Source organism: Pelodiscus sinensis, chromosome 3, assembly GCF_049634645.1.
Source record: "Pelodiscus sinensis isolate JC-2024 chromosome 3, ASM4963464v1, whole genome shotgun sequence".
Classification (NCBI taxonomy): Eukaryota; Metazoa; Chordata; order Testudines; family Trionychidae; genus Pelodiscus; species Pelodiscus sinensis.
Window position 1 is genome coordinate 19,016,874 of NC_134713.1, and position 16,808 is coordinate 19,033,681.

At 48.9% G+C, this 16,808-nt stretch overlaps 1 protein-coding gene across 1 annotated transcript; it reads left to right on the top strand.

The window, feature by feature from the left end:
* The first annotated feature begins 683 nt into the window (after positions 1 to 683).
* TTC32 (tetratricopeptide repeat domain 32) lies at positions 684 to 13,610 on the top strand. The gene is made up of 3 exons (XM_075923440.1): positions 684 to 972; positions 6,072 to 6,238; positions 12,649 to 13,610. Exons 1-3 carry the CDS (start codon positions 824 to 826, stop codon positions 12,774 to 12,776), a joined length of 444 nt encoding a protein of 147 aa, XP_075779555.1. The 5' UTR covers positions 684 to 823; the 3' UTR covers positions 12,777 to 13,610.
* Positions 13,611 to 16,808: the final 3,198 nt, after the last annotated feature.

The window sequence follows — 16,808 nt, forward strand, 5'->3', positions numbered from 1 at the left end:
TCCTGTTTCATTGCATTTTAAGTCGTGACTCCTTAGCTGTTTTTCAAACGGAATGGCGGAGGCCAAGACACAAATGCCTGAACGCGAGTTACACTTACGCCAGCAGGTGCCATAGAATAACAGTTCTACAGCAGACCCCCATTCATCTGGTCCAACTGGTAGAGCCTGGCACGATACACAATTTGTATCCGCATCGATCGCCACAGGCAGCTGCTGGTTTGCCGGGTTCTACATTAACAAATAATGGTGCCCGTGGCTGTGAAAAGGACCCACAGCTCCCCCCGGCTGCGAACGTGCCTCCCCCCGGCTGCCGAGCGGATGCGTAGGGCGCTACTGCCCCGCACCAGGGACAGCCAACAATTCAGCTAATCCGGAGCAGGCGGCTGCAGCGCTTCGTGGGGCCGGGCTACGGCTGCTGGCAGTTTGGCGGGACACACAGGACCCCGCCTGGCCCCGCGGGACGAGCTCGGATTCCGGCCCGTGGGCGCCCAGGCCGTAACACCGGAGAGGCGGCCGAAGGCGGGGGCGCTGCGGGGCAGGCCCAAGGTCTGAGGCGACCTGCGGGGCTGACAGGACTGAGGAGCCTGGTGCGCGCGCACGCCTCTGGGGCGGGAAGCAGTGCAACGCGCTCGAGGACCAGCCGTAGCCGCTGGCAGCCCAATGCATCATGGGTAGTTCCTCCGCTGCACCTGCGCTCGAAGGGGCAAGGAGGGGCGGGGCTGTGACGTCACATCTGCGTACGGCGTAGCGAGCGGCCCCCGACCGATCTCAGCCGGGCGGGGGGAGGGGAACGGTTGCTAGGGTGATGTGATGTAACCGCGTCATGGAGCAGGAGCCGGCCCACGAGACCCCGGACTTGCTGTCGGCCGCGCACGTGCAGTTCCAGGAGCAGCGGTTTCAGACCGCGGAGGAACTCTACAGCCGCTTCATCGCGCAGTGCGCATGCTCCTCCGCTGGCCCCGCCCCCAGCAGGTGAGTCTCGGGGGGAGAGGGGCTGGCGTCTCTGCAGAGGAAGGAGGCAGGCTCTTCAACAGGACGGCGGGGGCAGCTCTGGCTCTGCACGCGCCGTGCAGCCAATGGGAATGCAGCCTGAGGGGCAGGCGTCATGTGCAAGGGGCGGGTTCGGATGATAGGCCCCGCCCCTCCCGCGCGACCCAGCCTGTCTGATGCGTTGTCCCTCCGCCGGGCCTAGCCCCGCCCCTGCCTGGGCGCTTCCAAGGGGCGGGGCAGGGTCTCAGACCTGTCCACCTGCTCGTGGCTGGGGGAAGTTCTGTGACCTGGGTACAGACCAGATGCTCTCAGGCAGGGGCTTCCTCTGAGCCCTGGCGGTGCTAAGCCCCCTGCCCGGCCACCTTCATCCCTGGCCACCACCTGCATGCTGCAGAACAGCTGTTCACTGTGGGGAGGAGGTGCTGGGGATAGGGGGTGGGAGAAGTAGCTGAGCAAGAACTGCAAATGGTCAGGAGGGTGCCAAGGGGGAGAGGGAGCTGCTGGTGGCTGCTCCGCACCTGCTAATGTGTTTCGGTGGCTGCTGTAGCACTAGAGCATCCAGTGAGTTGGTGCCAGTGTCACAGTCAGCCCCCTGGCCTGGGTGTCTGTAGGTGTGTCTACCCTTAAAACATTACATTGTCATAGCTGCAGTGCTTTAATGAAAATGCTCTAAGCTGATGGGAGCATTGGCGATACGTGGGGGATGCACGTGGAGCCACATGCACCCCCCCCATGGTGGGGGGACCACCCAGCAGCTGGCAGGAGGGCCAGTGCTGGCAAATTCCCTCCCTCGTTCCCTCCCTCCACTCACCAGTAGCAGTGCTGAGGAAAGTGCAGACCAGATGGCTCCCGCTCATGCAGTGCCACTCCAGGGAGTGCTGAGAAGAGGTGTGGAGGGATAGAACAATGTTGGGGAGAGGCAGGGGTAGTGCCAACACTCCTCGGCTGCGTCTAGATTGGCATGATTTTCCGGAAATGCTTTTAATGGAAAAGTTTTCCGTTAAAAGCATTTTCGGAACAGAGCATCTAGATTGGCACGGACGCTTTTCCACAAAAGCACTTTTTGCGGAAAAGCATCCGTGCCAATCTAGACACGCTTTTCCACAAAAAAGCCCCGATCGCCATTTTCGCGATCGGAGCTTTTTTGCAGAAAACAAATCTGAGCTGTCTACACTGGCCCTTTTGAGCAGATTAGTATTTCCGCAAGAAGCACTGATTTCTTACAGTAGGAAGTCAGTGCTTTTGTGGAAATTCAAGCGGCCAGTGTAGACAGCTGGCAAGTTTTTCCAGAAAAGCGGCTGATTTTCCGGAAAAACTGGCCAGTCTAGACATAGCCCTCCTGTCACAAGTTGCTGCTGGATGGCAGAGAGGTCTTCCATCAGAGTAGTTAATTCATCTCCCCAAGAAGCAGTAGTTATTTCAATGGAAGAAGTTCTTCTCCCAACCAAGCACTGTTTACACGATGAGTTATGTAGCATCCCTCTCCACCCAATTACCTTCTTTAATGCCAATCTGCCTACAGGTTTCGGTGGACAGGTTCTTCTGGATCCCGCCACCCACTCAGCTGGGTGTATCTTCTTTATTTTTTCCTATGAATTTATTTGGTGGTTCCTCTACCCCCCTCACTCCTTCCTGGCAGGGTCACCAGGGCAATTTGGGAGGAAAATTCTAACCACAGGGTAATCCCCACTTACTTGCGAGATAGTTGGAGACTTCAATAAATAACACAAACACATACAATATATTCAACACAATAATTATATAAAACAGGAAACAATTATAACATAACAAGGTAAAACACTATTTTTAGGTTCACCGGTGCCCATGCTGCTACTACCTGTGACTTTCCTCAGTCACGTGACTTGATGTAGCAAATGTAAGATTAGTGTTCCGTTGGTACGCATACTTTGTTGGGGCCCCTGATGACCTATGACCACAAAATTCTTCTCTGTAGTGGTTTAGCAGTGTGGCTGACTGGGTTCAGTACAGCCCAAAGGACTCACAAGAGGGAGAAGGTGGTAAATCCCTCCACAGGTATAATATGCAGCAGGTTATAAAATCCCCAAACCCTTACTCCCTGGCTTGAGGACACAGTTCAGGGAGTAGGGAGTCCCCAAAACAAATTCCCTGACTGACGAACTAGAAGATGGTGCACTCTCAAACTCCATGAATGATCCTCCGGTTTAGAGATGACTCTAGACTCCTCAGTTACTGCAGAGGGGCTGATCTCTGCTAGCAAGGATCCTATTCAGGCAAGAATCAGGCTGCTTCGATCCCAGGATTTCCCCTCACCACAAGGGGTTCAGGGCTCAAGGTGCAGATTACACAACTGTACTAAAATCCAAACTGTAGTCTCCTAGCCCAGCATCCAGACACACACACAGCAGGCAGCAGTCCTGAACTAGCAGGCAGAGCAGAACTGACCATGTGGTGACTGGTCTCACCTAGGGAGCTGGAGGGCTAACTCAGCTTGGAAGTTTCCCAGCAAACTCTACAAACTGGGAATCATCAGTGGAGAAGGAAATCCCAGCTGAAGGACGGAGGCGTAGTGAATGGGGCGCAGGGCGGCAATTGCCCCTGGGTGCCACTCTAGGGTGAGCCGGGCCGGGGTCAGAGCGAGTCACATGTCAGTGCTCCAGCAATATTCAGAGCCAGGAGCCCTGCTCCAGCAATATTTAGAGCTGGGTCTCTCCCCGGCCCTGCCTGGTGCGGGCCCCGGCCCCCACCTGGCGGCCCCCCCGCATATCTCCCCAGGCCCTGGACCATCCCTGCTGTGTGCAGCGTTCAGTCTGCTCCCCCTTGCCGGCACACACTGCCGACTGCTGCTGCCACCATGCGCAGCGTTTCCAGGTGACCGGGGAGACACCTGGGCGTGACATGACGTCACAGCCCGGGACTTTAAAACTGCTCAGCGGTGCATTGCGCCACGTGGCCTAGCTCCCAGTTTGGAGTCCGGGGCCCAAGCGCAGACTCCGACCCCGCAAAGTGGAAGGCAGAAGGTACGGCAGGGCAGGGAAGAGGGAAAACTAGGGGGAAGAGGTGGGAGAGGAAGGGGCTTGTGCGGAGGGTAGGGGAGAGGGTGGGAGAGGAAGGGGCTTGTGCGGAAGGGGAGGGGAGGGTATGGGAGAGGAAGGCACCAAGGGACAGCCTGGAGGAGAGACAAATGCCAGGGGTTCAGGTGGAGACAATGAGGAAAAGGGAAAGAGGGGAGGTGTCAGTGGGAGGGGGGGACAGGGAGGTGTCAGCTGGGAGAGGAGAGGGTAAGGGCACTGGGGTCTAGATGGGGGAGGGTGAGGTGCTGGGAAAAGGCTTGAAAGAAGGGGTGGGCATGAGAAAGGTGGGGATGGAGCAAGTCGTGTGTGAGGGCACAGAGGAATGGGGGCAGAGAGTGATGAAGGGGTGGACATCAGGGAGAAAGAGGACAAAGGGGGCGGGGCAGTGAAGGAAGGGGGAGGCACCAGGAGGGTGCAGGGCTAAGGGGAGGTGCCAGGGGATTCTGGGGGCGAAGCAGAAGGGCAGACACCTGCAGGGGAGGGACCAGCACCAGAGGAGAGAGACAGGGCGGGTGTGTAGAGGGAGGTGTTAAAAGAGGGGATGAGGAGAGGTAGCTCCCATGATCAGAGTAGGGCTACTGGAGAACTGGGCACAGGGGGGAGAGAAGGGCTGGTGGAGGGGGGCAGGTCGCAGGAGGGCTGAGGGCAGTGAGAAGGGCAGGAGTCAGGACAGCAGAGGAGGGTGAGGAGTTGGGGGGCAGCAGGCACCAGGGGAGATGATGGAGCAAGGGGAGGAGACAGGGCAGCAGAGGGGAAAGTTAGTGGTTCATAAGATATTTATTAATAACTTGGGTGCCACAGTGGCACATCCAAACAAGCCCCATGAACTCAGTACTGGTGCACAACACAAAATTCATTCTGCTCATGGGAAGATGCGGTACAAGTTACCCTCAGCTATGCACCAGGTTCGGGGCTGTGCCATGTGGCGGGGGGGTGAGGAGTGCAAATTTTTCCTTTGTCCCCGGGCGCATAACACCCTCGCTACGCCTCTGCTGAGGAATCTTGCTTTGAAATCCCTAGAGGCCAGTTCTCAGGGGGGAACCTGCATGCAGACCTGGGGCTTACCAGCTCCCCACACAGCCAGGCCTGCCCTTGCCCTGGCTGGCTCCAGCCTGACTCATAAAAAACAATGGTTTCTCCCCTTTCCTGAACTCCCTAGGACAGGCATCTCACTCCCTATGGTTGCCAGGCAGACTCTGAGTTTGCCTTGGCTCCCCCTCCCTACCAGGGACTGTGTGCCTCTCCCCAAGCTGCCAGCAGACAGAGCCCCAGGAATCTAGGTAATCTCCTTGGGGGTTACAGTTAGGTCTAGGGATGTGAATGACTAGTTGACTATCCGATAATGCTTATTGGATAGTTGACACACTAGTCAACTAGTTGCTATCCCTCTCTCCCCTTCCTCCTCCCCCTCCTCCCCCCGGCTACCTCTATCAGAGTCAGGGAGGGGGGCGGAAAAGAAGGGGTACTTCAAAGCAGCAGTGCCACGTGGAGCCTGGGGCCAGACCCTGAGCTGCACACAGCGCTGCCACTTTGAAACACTGTGTGCAGCCCAGGGTCAGCTGAGGAGTTCCCAGGTGGGCCTGGGCTTCTGGTGGTGTTTCAAAGTGGCAGCACCCTGTGGAGCCCAGGGTCAGGTCGGGACTCAGAGTGCCCAACTGACTCTGGATTCCACTGTGGTGCTGCCGCTTTGAAATGCCATGGGAGGCCAGTGGGGGACTGCTTGAGTCCCCCATTGGCCCCATGCTCTCTGCAGTGCTTTCACCTTTGAAGTGTAGCAGCAGCCCTGAGGCTGTTGCTACACTTCAAAGGCAGGAGGTGCCCTTATCGACTAATCGAATAGTCGATTGCATCGACTAGTCAATTAATCTAAATATAACATCCCTAGTTAGGTCAGTATGACACTCTTGATCTGGGGTGTGGATTTATCACACACCTCACCAACATAATTCAACTGATACAGGTATGTAATATGGACCAGATCTTTAACTCTCTTAAATACTCAGAGCCTGCTCTCTCTTTTATTTAAAGGAAATGCATTACTCATGATCTTGCCACTGCTTTCAACAACAGGGGACAAATCAAGTACCTGCGAGTTGACTTCTATGAAGCAATGGAGGACTACACATCAGCCATACAAACCCAGCCTGATTTTGAAGTCCCATATTATAACAGAGGATTAATACTGTATAGGCTAGGTATGGAAAAACATGTTTTTGTTCACTTTGTAATTTAGTATGTCGTCTTTGGAGACTGGGTTGCACAGTGGTGCCCCATTCTTAGTTGCCCGTAAATACTACGATCATAAACATAATGCTATTATTGTGCTGCAAACTTGGACTTGCATTATTTCAGTTTCATGCTAATGAAATTATACCATAGTAAAATGGTGGGAAAATCAGTCCTCTTAAATCACTGCCCAAAGTAATTGCTTTAAAAATAAACAGGAAACTGTTTTTTTAAATGTGTTTATATGATATTAGTATGCTGAACAGACCAAGTGACCCACCAGATAAGTGGCAGCCTTTTATAGTGCAACTTAATCTGTGTTAAAAAGGCCCCCAGACTAATTTGTTTCTGTCATTTTATATGAGCTGTGTAAAGTTCTGGGGATAGATTTTTTGGCCCTGATTCTGCTCAAACAGTTTTACACCAAGGAAAATCCATTGCTTTCAATGGAGGTATTCCTAACAGCAGGCCATGGTTGAGAGCGCGACCAGGAACAGGTAACAGGAGAGTTTGGAGAGGGAGTTCTCCAGGTAAAAGAGGAGTAAAAATGGGACCCTTGTGGTAAGTGGCTGTCTGGAGTGTGTGTTTGTGTGTAGGGGAGTTATTTGCAGTGTGCTGAGCTTGTGTTTGTCTGTTTGGTTGGTTGGTTGGTTTGTTTGTTTGAAGGAGCTTCTAAAAGGTTTGAAATCTAGAAGCCTCTGTTAATTGGCTGAGCCTCAGTCAGGGGGAGGGGCTACCAGAGCTATATAAGCCTGTGACTCAGCGACCAGGGAGAGCGCTACCAGGAACAGGTAACAGGAGAGTTTGGAGAGGGAGTTTAGAGGGCACGAGTGACTTGTGTCCTTCTTTAAAACCTAACTCTTAGAATAATCTATACTCCAGAAGTTTAAAAAGAATCCCAGTTTGTACTTAAACTTATTCATTACAAACATGGAGACAGAAGCCCAGCAGCAGAGTGGGGGCTATCCTGTTTATTGTGTCGAGTGTAACATGTATGATTACCTGCCCTGTGGGCGGGTGGCGTATGTGTGCACCCGTTGCAAGGAGCTCCTGACCCTCAGAGACCGAGTTCGGGCTTTGGAGGACAGGGTGGTTGAACTGGAGGAGCTAAGGGAGGTAGAGAGCTATGTTGATGAGACTTTCCGGGACCCTGTAGTACTGTCCCACCTCCAGTCTGAGAGCCCCAGTGTTCTTAAGGAGGATGAAAGTCTCAAGGGAACAGAGCATTTAATGGGAGCAGAGGGAAACCATCCCGTAGTTGGGACCCTCCTCCCAGAGGATGTTGCGGTATCCTCTTGCACTGAGGATACCTCTGATGGGGAGGGAATGCCAGCTAGGAAGAGGCAGGTGTTAGTAGTGGGTGATTCGATCATTAGAAACATAGATAGTTGGGTTTGTGATGACCGGGAGAACCGTATGGTCACTTGCCTGCCTGGTGCAAAGGTTGCGGATCTCTCGAGGCATCTAGATAGACTTCTGTGTAGTGCTGGGGAGGAGCCGGTGGTCGTGGTACATGTAGGTACCAATGACATAGGGAAGGGTAGGAGAGATGCCCTGGAGGCCAAATTTAGGCTGCTAGGAAAGAGACTGAAATCCAGGACCTCTATGGTGGCGTTCTCAGAAATGCTTCCAGTTCCACGCGCAGGGCCAGATAGGCAGGCAGAGCTTCAGAGTCTCAATGCGTGGATGAGACGATGGTGTAGGGAAGAGGGGTTTAGATTTATTAGGAACTGGGGACACTTTTGGGAGAGGGGGAGCCTATACAGGAAGGATGGGCTCCACCTAAACCAGGGTGGAACCAGACTGCTGGCACTAAACATTAATAAGGCCGTAGAGCAGTTTTCAAACTAAGAGATGGGGGAAAGCCGATTGGTGCGGAGATGCACGTAAATCGGAGAGAGACTTCTCTTAGAGGAGAATCCGTTGATAGAGATTCTCTAAGCTGTAGTCGGAAAGAGAGGAGGGGAGAGGGCAAACCATTGGCCAGAGCTGACAAACAACCGCATACAAAGGAATCCAATGCATCAGGGAAGGGCAGACAAATAACCAGTGGCAAATTTTTAAAGTGCTTGTACACAAATGCTAGGAGTCTGACTAATAAGATGGGTGAACTAGAGTACCTCGTATTAAATGAGGAGATAGACATAATAGGCATCACTGAAACCCGGTGGAATGAGGAAAATCTGTGGGTCACAATCATACCGGGATATAAAATATATAGAAAGGATAGAGCAGGCCGGGTGGGTGGCGGAGTGGCATTGTATGTGAAAGATAATGTAGAATCAAATGAAATAAAAATATTAAGTGATTCAACATGTTCCATAGAATCGCTATGGATAGAAATTCCATGCTCCAATAATAAGAAATTAGCAGTAGGGATATATTACCGACCACCTGACCAGGACAGCGATACTGACATAGAAATGCTGAGGGAGATTAGAGAGGCTACCAGAATAGAGAACTCTATAATAATGGAGGATTTTAATTACCCCCATATTGACTGGATACATGTCACCTCAGGAAGAGAAGCGGAGATAAAATTTCTCAATGGCTTAAATGACTGCTTCTTGGAGCAGCTAGTGCAGGAATCCACAAGGGGAGAGGCAATTCTCGATTTAGTCCTGAGTGGAGTGCAGGATCAGGTCCAGGATATAACCATTACAGGACCGCTTGGGAATAGTGACCATAATATAATAACATTCAACATTCCTGTGGTGGGAAGAACACCTCAGCAGTCCAGCACCCTGGCATTTAATTTCAAAAAGGGGAATTACACAAAAATGAGGAGGTTTGTTAAACAGAAATTAAAAGGCACAGTGACTAGAGACAAATCCCTGAAAGCTGCATAGAAACTTTTTAAAGACACCATAATAGAGGCCCAACTTAAATGTATACCCCAAATTAAAAAACATAGCAAGAGACCTAAAAAAGAGTCACCGTGGCTTAACCACCATATAAAAGAAGCAGTGAGGGACAAAAAGGTATCTTTTAAGAAGTGGAAGTCCAATCCTAGTGAGATAAATAGAAAGGAACATAAACACTGTCAAATCAAGTGTAAAAATGTAATAAGAAAAGCAAAAAAAGATTTTGAGGAACAGCTAGCCAAAAACTCAAAAAGAAATAACAAAATGTTTTTTAAGTACATTAGAAGCAGGAAGCCTGCTAAAAAGCCTATGGGTCCCCTAGATGATCGAGCTATAAAAGGAGCAATCAAGGACGATAAAGCCATTGCGGAGAAACTAAATGATTTCTTTGCTTCAGTCTCCACGGCTGAGGATGTTGGGGAGAATCTGCATCGTCCTTTGTGGGTGATGAATCTGAGGAACTGTCCCGGATTGAAGTGTCATTAGAGGAGGTTTTGGAACAAATAGAAAAACTTAATGTTAACAAATCTCCGGGACCGGATGGCATTCATCCAAGAGTTCTAAAAGAACTTAAATGGGAAATTGCTGAGCTATTATCTGTGATTTGTAACCTATCCTTTAAATCGGCTTCCGTACCTAATGACTGGAAGGTAGCCAACGTGACACCAATATTTAAAAAGGGCTCTAGAGGCGATCCTGGCAATTACAGACCGGTAAGTCTAACTTCAGTACCGGGCAAATTAGTCAAAACAATAGTAAAGAATAAAATTGTGAAGCATGTAGAAGAACATAATTTGTTGGACAAAAGTCAACATGGTTTCTGTAAAGGGAAATCCTTACTAATCTATTAGAGTTCTTTGAAGAGGTTAACAAACATGCGGACAAGGGGGATCCAGTAGATATAGTATACTTGGATTTTCAGAAAGCCTTTGACAAGGTCCCTCATCAAAGGCTCTTGTGTAAATTACATGGCCATGGGATAAGAGGGAAGGTCCTTTCTTGGATTGAGAACTGGCTAAAAGACAGGAAACAAAGGGTAGGAATAAATGGTAAATTTTCAGATTGGAGAGGGGTAACTAGTGGTGTACCCCAAGGGTCAGTGCTAGGACCAATCCTTTTCAACTTATTCATAAATGATCTGGAGAAAGGGGTAAGCAGTGAGGTAGTAAAGTTTGCAGATGATACCAAACTGTTTAGGATAGTCAAGACAGAAGCAGACTGTGAGGGACTCCAAGAAGATCTCACCAAACTGAGTGATTGGGCAACAAAATGGCAAATGAAATTTAATGTGGATAAGTGTAAAGTAATGCACATCGGGAAAAATAACCCCAACTATACGTACAGTATGATGGGGGCTAATTTGGCTACGACAAATCAGGAAAGAGATCTTGGAGTTATCGTGGACAGTTCTCTGAAAACTTCCACACAGTGTGCAGCGGCGGTCAAAAAGGCAAATAGGATGCTAGGAATTATTAGGAAAGGGATAGAAAATAAGACCCAGAACATCTTACTGCCCCTGTATAAAACTATGGTATGCCCACATCTTGAATACTGTGTACAGATGTGGTCTCCTCACCTCAAAAAAGATATTTTGGCCTTGGAAAGGGTTCAGAAAAGGGCAACTAAAATGATTAGGGGTTTGGAACGGGGCCCATATGAGGAGAGGCTAAAGCGACTGGGACTTTTCAGTTTAGAAAAGAGGAGACTGAGGGGGGATATGATAGAGGTCTATAAAATTATGAGTGGTGTGGAGAAGGCTGATAAAGACAAGTTATTTATTAGTTCCCATAATAGAAGAACTAGAGGACACCAAATGAAATTAATGGGTAGCAGGTTTAAAACTAATAAAAGGAGGTTCTTCTTCACACAGCGTATTGTCAACCTGTGGAACTCCTTGCCAGAGGAGGCGGTGAAGGCTAGGACTATAATAGAGTTTAAAGAGAAGCTGGATAAATTCATGGAGGTTAGGTCCATAAAAGGCTATTAGCCAGGGGATAAAATGGTGTCCTTGGCCTCTGTCAGAGGCTGGAGAGGGATGGCAGGAGACAAATCGCTTGATCATTGTCTTCGGTCAACCCTCTCTGGGGTACCTGGTGCTGGCCACTGTCGGTAGACAGGATACTGGGCTAGATGGACCTTTGGTCTGACCCAGTACGGCCGTTCTTATGTTCTTATAAACACACACAATATTAAAGTGTGAGAAGCCAATAAAAGCAAGGAAATAATAAATTGGTTTTCAGTCCTCACTTCCATCAGCCCATTTGGCCATTATAACTGGTATCGCAGTTGGTGTCCCAGCATTTGTTTATCATCTTTTATTTAGAACTTGCACTAGGTTGAATATCTGATAAATAAGAACTGATTTATTCAAACTAACGAGACTGAGAAGATTAACACCATTTACAGAAATTATGGTCACATGATATCAGTGTCATGTCAGATGGAGAAAACCAATCCCGCAGAATTCTAGTTTGCAGATTGACTTATTTATGCACATGGACTAAGGTCCCTCTAAGCTTCCAGCCATATTGCTGTGCAGCTGCCTATTAAGCACCATGGAGATGCTCAAGGCTGCAGCAGGGAGAGATGCCTCTCCCCAGGCTCTAGACCTGCTGCAATGCCCTTACCTTGACCCAGCCAGACATGCTGAAACCATAAGAGGAGACTGGTGCCCCAGCCCCAGCTGCAGTCAAGGATGGGGAATAGCGCCCTGACACAATCCAGCCCAGAGCTGCCACAGTTGTGGAGAAGCACCTCTCCCCGGCCCAGCCCCATTGGGGTGTTTAACCTATTACAAGTTTATACCTTAAAACAGCAGTTCCCAATCTTTTCGAGCATACAGACCCCTTTTCAATCTGTAAATATTTTACAGACCCCCACAAGGGGAGTGACAGCCAGCATGTCCTTTGACCTGTGCTGCTTCCTCAGCTCCCACCCCCGCTGTCTCCTGCCCATCCACGAGGGGGTTCTCATGGCCAAAGGCAGCTCCTGCCCTGGCACTCTGTCTTTGGCCATGCACAGACCCCTGGGGGAGGAAAAAAAAGGAAAGGAAAAGTAGGGATTGGGAGTAGGGAGAGAGCTGGAGCATAAACAGCAGCACAGCTGAAGGTAGGAAGACAGATGGTGCTTCCTGGCACATTTAGATTCCATCCCGAGGGTGGGAGGCAGCAAACATGTGGCGAGTCGCATACAGAGAGCCCTGGGGCGGAATCGCCTGATGAAAAGTCCCAGTCCTGCGGTCGGCCCGATCCTTACTTTCTTTTCCTTTCTTTCCCTAAACTTTCTGTGGACCCCTTACAGTACTGTCACGGTCCTCCAGGGATTTGCAGACCACAGGTTGGGAACCACTGCCTTAAAATTTCAAATACACAATGCCCAAAATCTTCTGGGGTTTGTGTTGTTTTTTGTTTTGTAAAACCATCAGGAATCATTCTTCAGCTTTGGTTTGTGAAATTGATTGAATGCAGAGATAAGTAATGCGTGGGTTTTTTTTTTTTTTTTTTTTTTTGGCACAGGTTACTATGACGAGGCTTTAAAAGATTTCAAGAAAGTTCTAGCATTAAACCCTGAATTTGAAGATGCTTCCTTAAGTCTAAAACAGACTATTCTTGATAAAGAAGAAAAACAAAGAAGGGCCTCTTAAAAATCCTACAAGATCCATACAAATGCTTTCTTGAACACTCAATTATCTTGAGATTTTAGTCTTTGAATAAAACACAAGATTGTTTACATTTAATTTATCTTGCTCTAGAGAAAAGAAACTTTTTGGTTTAGATAAATAATCAAAGTAGGTATGTACAATAATTGCCAAGTAAACTATAGATTTTCTTTTATAGTTCTGAAATTGCAATGTTGGACAAAAGCACAGTGTCAAACCTGTCTATGATGCTGGTCATTCTGTGTTGAAATATTTATAATATATACAAAGATGGTGGATAATTCAGAAATTATTACTTAAGTCTGTTAAAAATGTTTACATGTACTCTTGCACAGATTTATTTAATAAGTCTTCAGTGAAGGAAATGGACAAATTATAGCAAGTTTCAATACTTGAAGCTTTTTAGTAGAAATAATCTGTTTAACATTATTAAAACTGTTTTACAGTATGTTAGTAGGCTGGAATATAACATCTGCCAATTGATTTCCAGTATGGCCATCACAAAGGCAACGGACTATTGAGTAAAGGATACTAAATGGATATATTGTTTTGATTTCTGTATCATGCCGGAAAGCACAAGGACTGTAATTGTTTGAGTTGTTCATAGGCAAATATCTTTTGGCTTGTTTTCTGTTTTTGGAAAAAAAAAATTATTACATTAAATCTAGTGTGATCTAACTAGCCACAAGGGTAAAGGCACAATGGTGCATCTTTTATTTCAGACTGGACTACAGAAGCAGCAGCAACTCAAGTCACAAGCATAGGATCTGTTATGAGATTGTGTTGTGCACAGCAATAAAGTTCCAGTTTAAAAAAAGGTTTTGATTGCAAGTATGGTATCAATTTGAAATGTATCCTAAATAAATAAGATCACTTTAATGTTCCTTTTATACTCTGTATTGCTTCATGGAAGATGTCACAGCTCCTTACAAATGCAAAGTCACATCCTGTTGACGCTCAGAAATCATTCCAATGAAGTTTCATACCATACTCAATCAGCAGAGAGTGAAGTTTAGCCCTTAAGTTGATTTATGTTCTGGCTACCATCCTTACTACTTTTGTTATACAAACTGCTTCCAGCTCTGGGCTGAACCATTAAAGCAGTTTCAGTGAGCACAATACCCTGTAGACACAATTTTGTACAACCTATAGTGCTTCATGGACAATGGTTATAGCCTTCTGACACCCCTGTTAGGTTTTGTGACATTGTTTCCCCTTTTTTTAAAGGTGGAGAAGCAGACCTACTGTGCCAGTAGGATCCATATACTGCAGAGTTTCTGTTTACGTTTTTAGGTGAAGACCCCTGTAGTCATTGTGTTCCCCATGAAAGGTGTGTCTTAGTGAGGACTGCTTTGTCTATGGCAGGCTCCCATTTCATAACTGGGACAAAAAGACTAGCAAGTGATACATACATTATTTTTATGAATATTCTATTTCTGTTTAGGTGTTTCTTCTTGTGCTTGCCTATGTGGAAATGAATTAGAAGGTGGTGTTAGGAAGAGCAAGTACAAAACTGGTCAGATAAGACTGCTCTAGGCAAACAACTTTTAAGTAATCATGACTGTGCCAGTGACTAAAAAAGATGCTCTTCCCAGACATGAGCCAAAAATTGCACAGCTGTTTTGCTAAGACGAGCGCCTACAAATCCCAAAATGCCAAGCATGTGCTGGAGAACGGAAAGGGTAAGTGGCCTGCAGCTTCTGGAGGGGAGAGCATGGAGCAGAAGAAGTTGGTCTGTGGGAGGAGTAGTAAGCTTTGGCAAGATAGGAGTGCAGATCTCTTGTAGCTTTTTTTAAAAATAAATACAATGTTGCTTGTGTGCCTGTGGGTGAATAGACAGTGGTTGTTGGGAAGGAAATGTTCTGAGTCATTAACCAGTGGGGGTATGTCTACACTACAAAGTTAGTTCGAACTAACGGACGTTAGTTCGAACTAACTTTCCTATGCGCTACACTAGCGCTCCGCTAGTTCGAATTTGAATCGAACTAGCGGAGCGCTTAGTTCGAACTAGGTAAACCTCATTTTACGAGGACTAACGCCTAGTTCGAACTAGCTAGTTCGAACTAAGGGCTGTGTAGCCCTTTAGTTCGAACTAGTGGGAGGCTAGCCCTCCCCAGGTTTCCCTGGTGGCCACTCTGGCCAACACCAGGGAAACTCTATGCCCCCCTCCCGGCCCCGGACCCCTTAAAGGGGCACGGGCTGGCTACGGTGCCCGTGCCAGGTGCAAGCCTGCCAGCACCCAGCTAGCAGACCCTGCACCTGGCACGGCACAGAGCCACCCACCCGATGCCCCCCAGCCCACCCCCTCTTCCCGGGACCAGGCTGGCGGCTCCCGGGAGCTTGCCCTGGACCGCAAGAGGCGGGCACCTTCCTGGGCTAGTGCGGACATCGTGGACCTCGTCCCCGACCTCCGCACTAGGCACAGGAAAGTGGCCGTCTAGGGCAGGAGAGCTGCCAGCCTGGCCACCCAGGACCAGGTGTGCATGAAAATCAAGGGGGTCCACTGAGACCCCCGACACTGAGCCCTGAGCTTACAATGGCCGTCCTGGGTCAGACCAAAGGTCCATCTAGCCCAGTAGCCTGTCTGCCCACAGCGGCCAACCCTAGGGACCCTGGAGGGGATGGACCGAAGACAATGACCAAGCCATTTGTCTCGTGCCATCCCTCTCCAGCCTTCCACAAACTTTGGGCAGGGACACCACTCCTACCCTCTGGCTAATAGGACTCCATGGACCCAACCTCCATGACTTGATCTCACTTCCCTTTAAACTCTGTTCTAGTTGTAGCCTTCACAGCCTCCTGCAGCAAGGAGTTCCACAGGTTAACTATTTGCTTTGTCAAGAACAACAACTTTCTCTTACTAGTTTCAAGCCTGCTACCCATTCCTTTCCTTTGGTGTCCTCTAGTCCTTCTTTATGGGATCTCAGGAAGAACTTTTATGAATGCACCCTCTCCACCCAACCCCTGCTTTTACAGACTTCTATCCTGTCCCCCCTCCGTCTCCTCTTTTCTAAGCTGAACAGTCCCAGTCTCTGTAGCCTCTCTTCATCTGGGACCTGTTCCCAACCCCTGATCATGTTAGTTGCCCTCCCCTCTCCCAGCCTTTCTCTTCCCCTCTCCCACCTCCTTTTCCCAGTCTCCCCCAGTTTTTTTCAATAAAGACAGAGTCAATGTTGGAAGAAACGTTATCTTTATTTTGTACATCAAGAAGAAGGGGGGCTAAGGAAGGGTAAGTGGAAGGAGGTGAGGGAGGAATGGGGTACGAGCCCCCGATGGGGAGGACTGGGCTGGCTCTGCGGGCTTCTGGGGGTGGAAGCTCTCCTGCAGCCCCCCAATTACTCCCTCTCCCCAGATGGCAGCCTGCGGCAAGTGCAGCCGGGCTGATGGCCGAGTGGTGTGATGTGCCCAGTGTGGGCACTCAGGGCACTCCAAGCCAGAACTTCTTTGCAAGCGGGGCACCCCTTAGAACTGTGTGTCCGGGGTGGGGGTCGGGACCCTTTAAGCGCAGCCCTCGGCTAGCCTGAGACAGTATCTCCATGCTCTAAGTCCTCCTTTTATGCCCTGCCGGCACTGCTTCCGGCCATCCTTAAGCCCTGTTCAGAGTCCACTCAATGTGGACTTACTAGTTCGAACTAGCAAAACGCTAGTTCGAACTAGTTTTTAGTTCTAGATGCGTTAGTTCGAACTAGCTTAGTTCGAATTAACTAATTCGAACTAAGTTAGTTCGAACTAGCGCTGTAGTGTAGACGTACCCCTTGTGACCACTGGCTATCACAGGAAAGGGTCTTGCAAGTGCCTCATGTTAACATGGTGGGAAGCAGGAGGGCTGCCCCCCTTGCGATCTAATATAAAAGTGGTAGAATGGCAAAGTTGCACTTGGAGGGAAAGGTAGCAAAATGTAAGCTGGTTGGTGCATACTTCCTGGCCTGATGATGAGTACAAATCACTGCTTACATTGCAATCATGAGTAGTGTGTGGTAGACTGGTGCTCCAGTTTATAACAGGATGAACTACAGA

What these genes read in the sequence shown, in the direction of transcription:
- TTC32 (XM_075923440.1), top strand. Translation starts at nt 824, where the DNA reads ATGGAGCAGGAGCCGGCCCACGAGACCCCGGACTTGCTGTCGGCCGCG. An exon ending in GCTGGCCCCGCCCCCAGCAG is followed by an intron (nt 973 to 6,071) that starts GTGAGTCTCGGG and finishes TTTTATTTAAAG; the next exon opens with GAAATGCATTACTCATGATC. An exon ending in ATTAATACTGTATAGGCTAG is followed by an intron (nt 6,239 to 12,648) that starts GTATGGAAAAAC and finishes TTTTTGGCACAG; the next exon opens with GTTACTATGACGAGGCTTTA.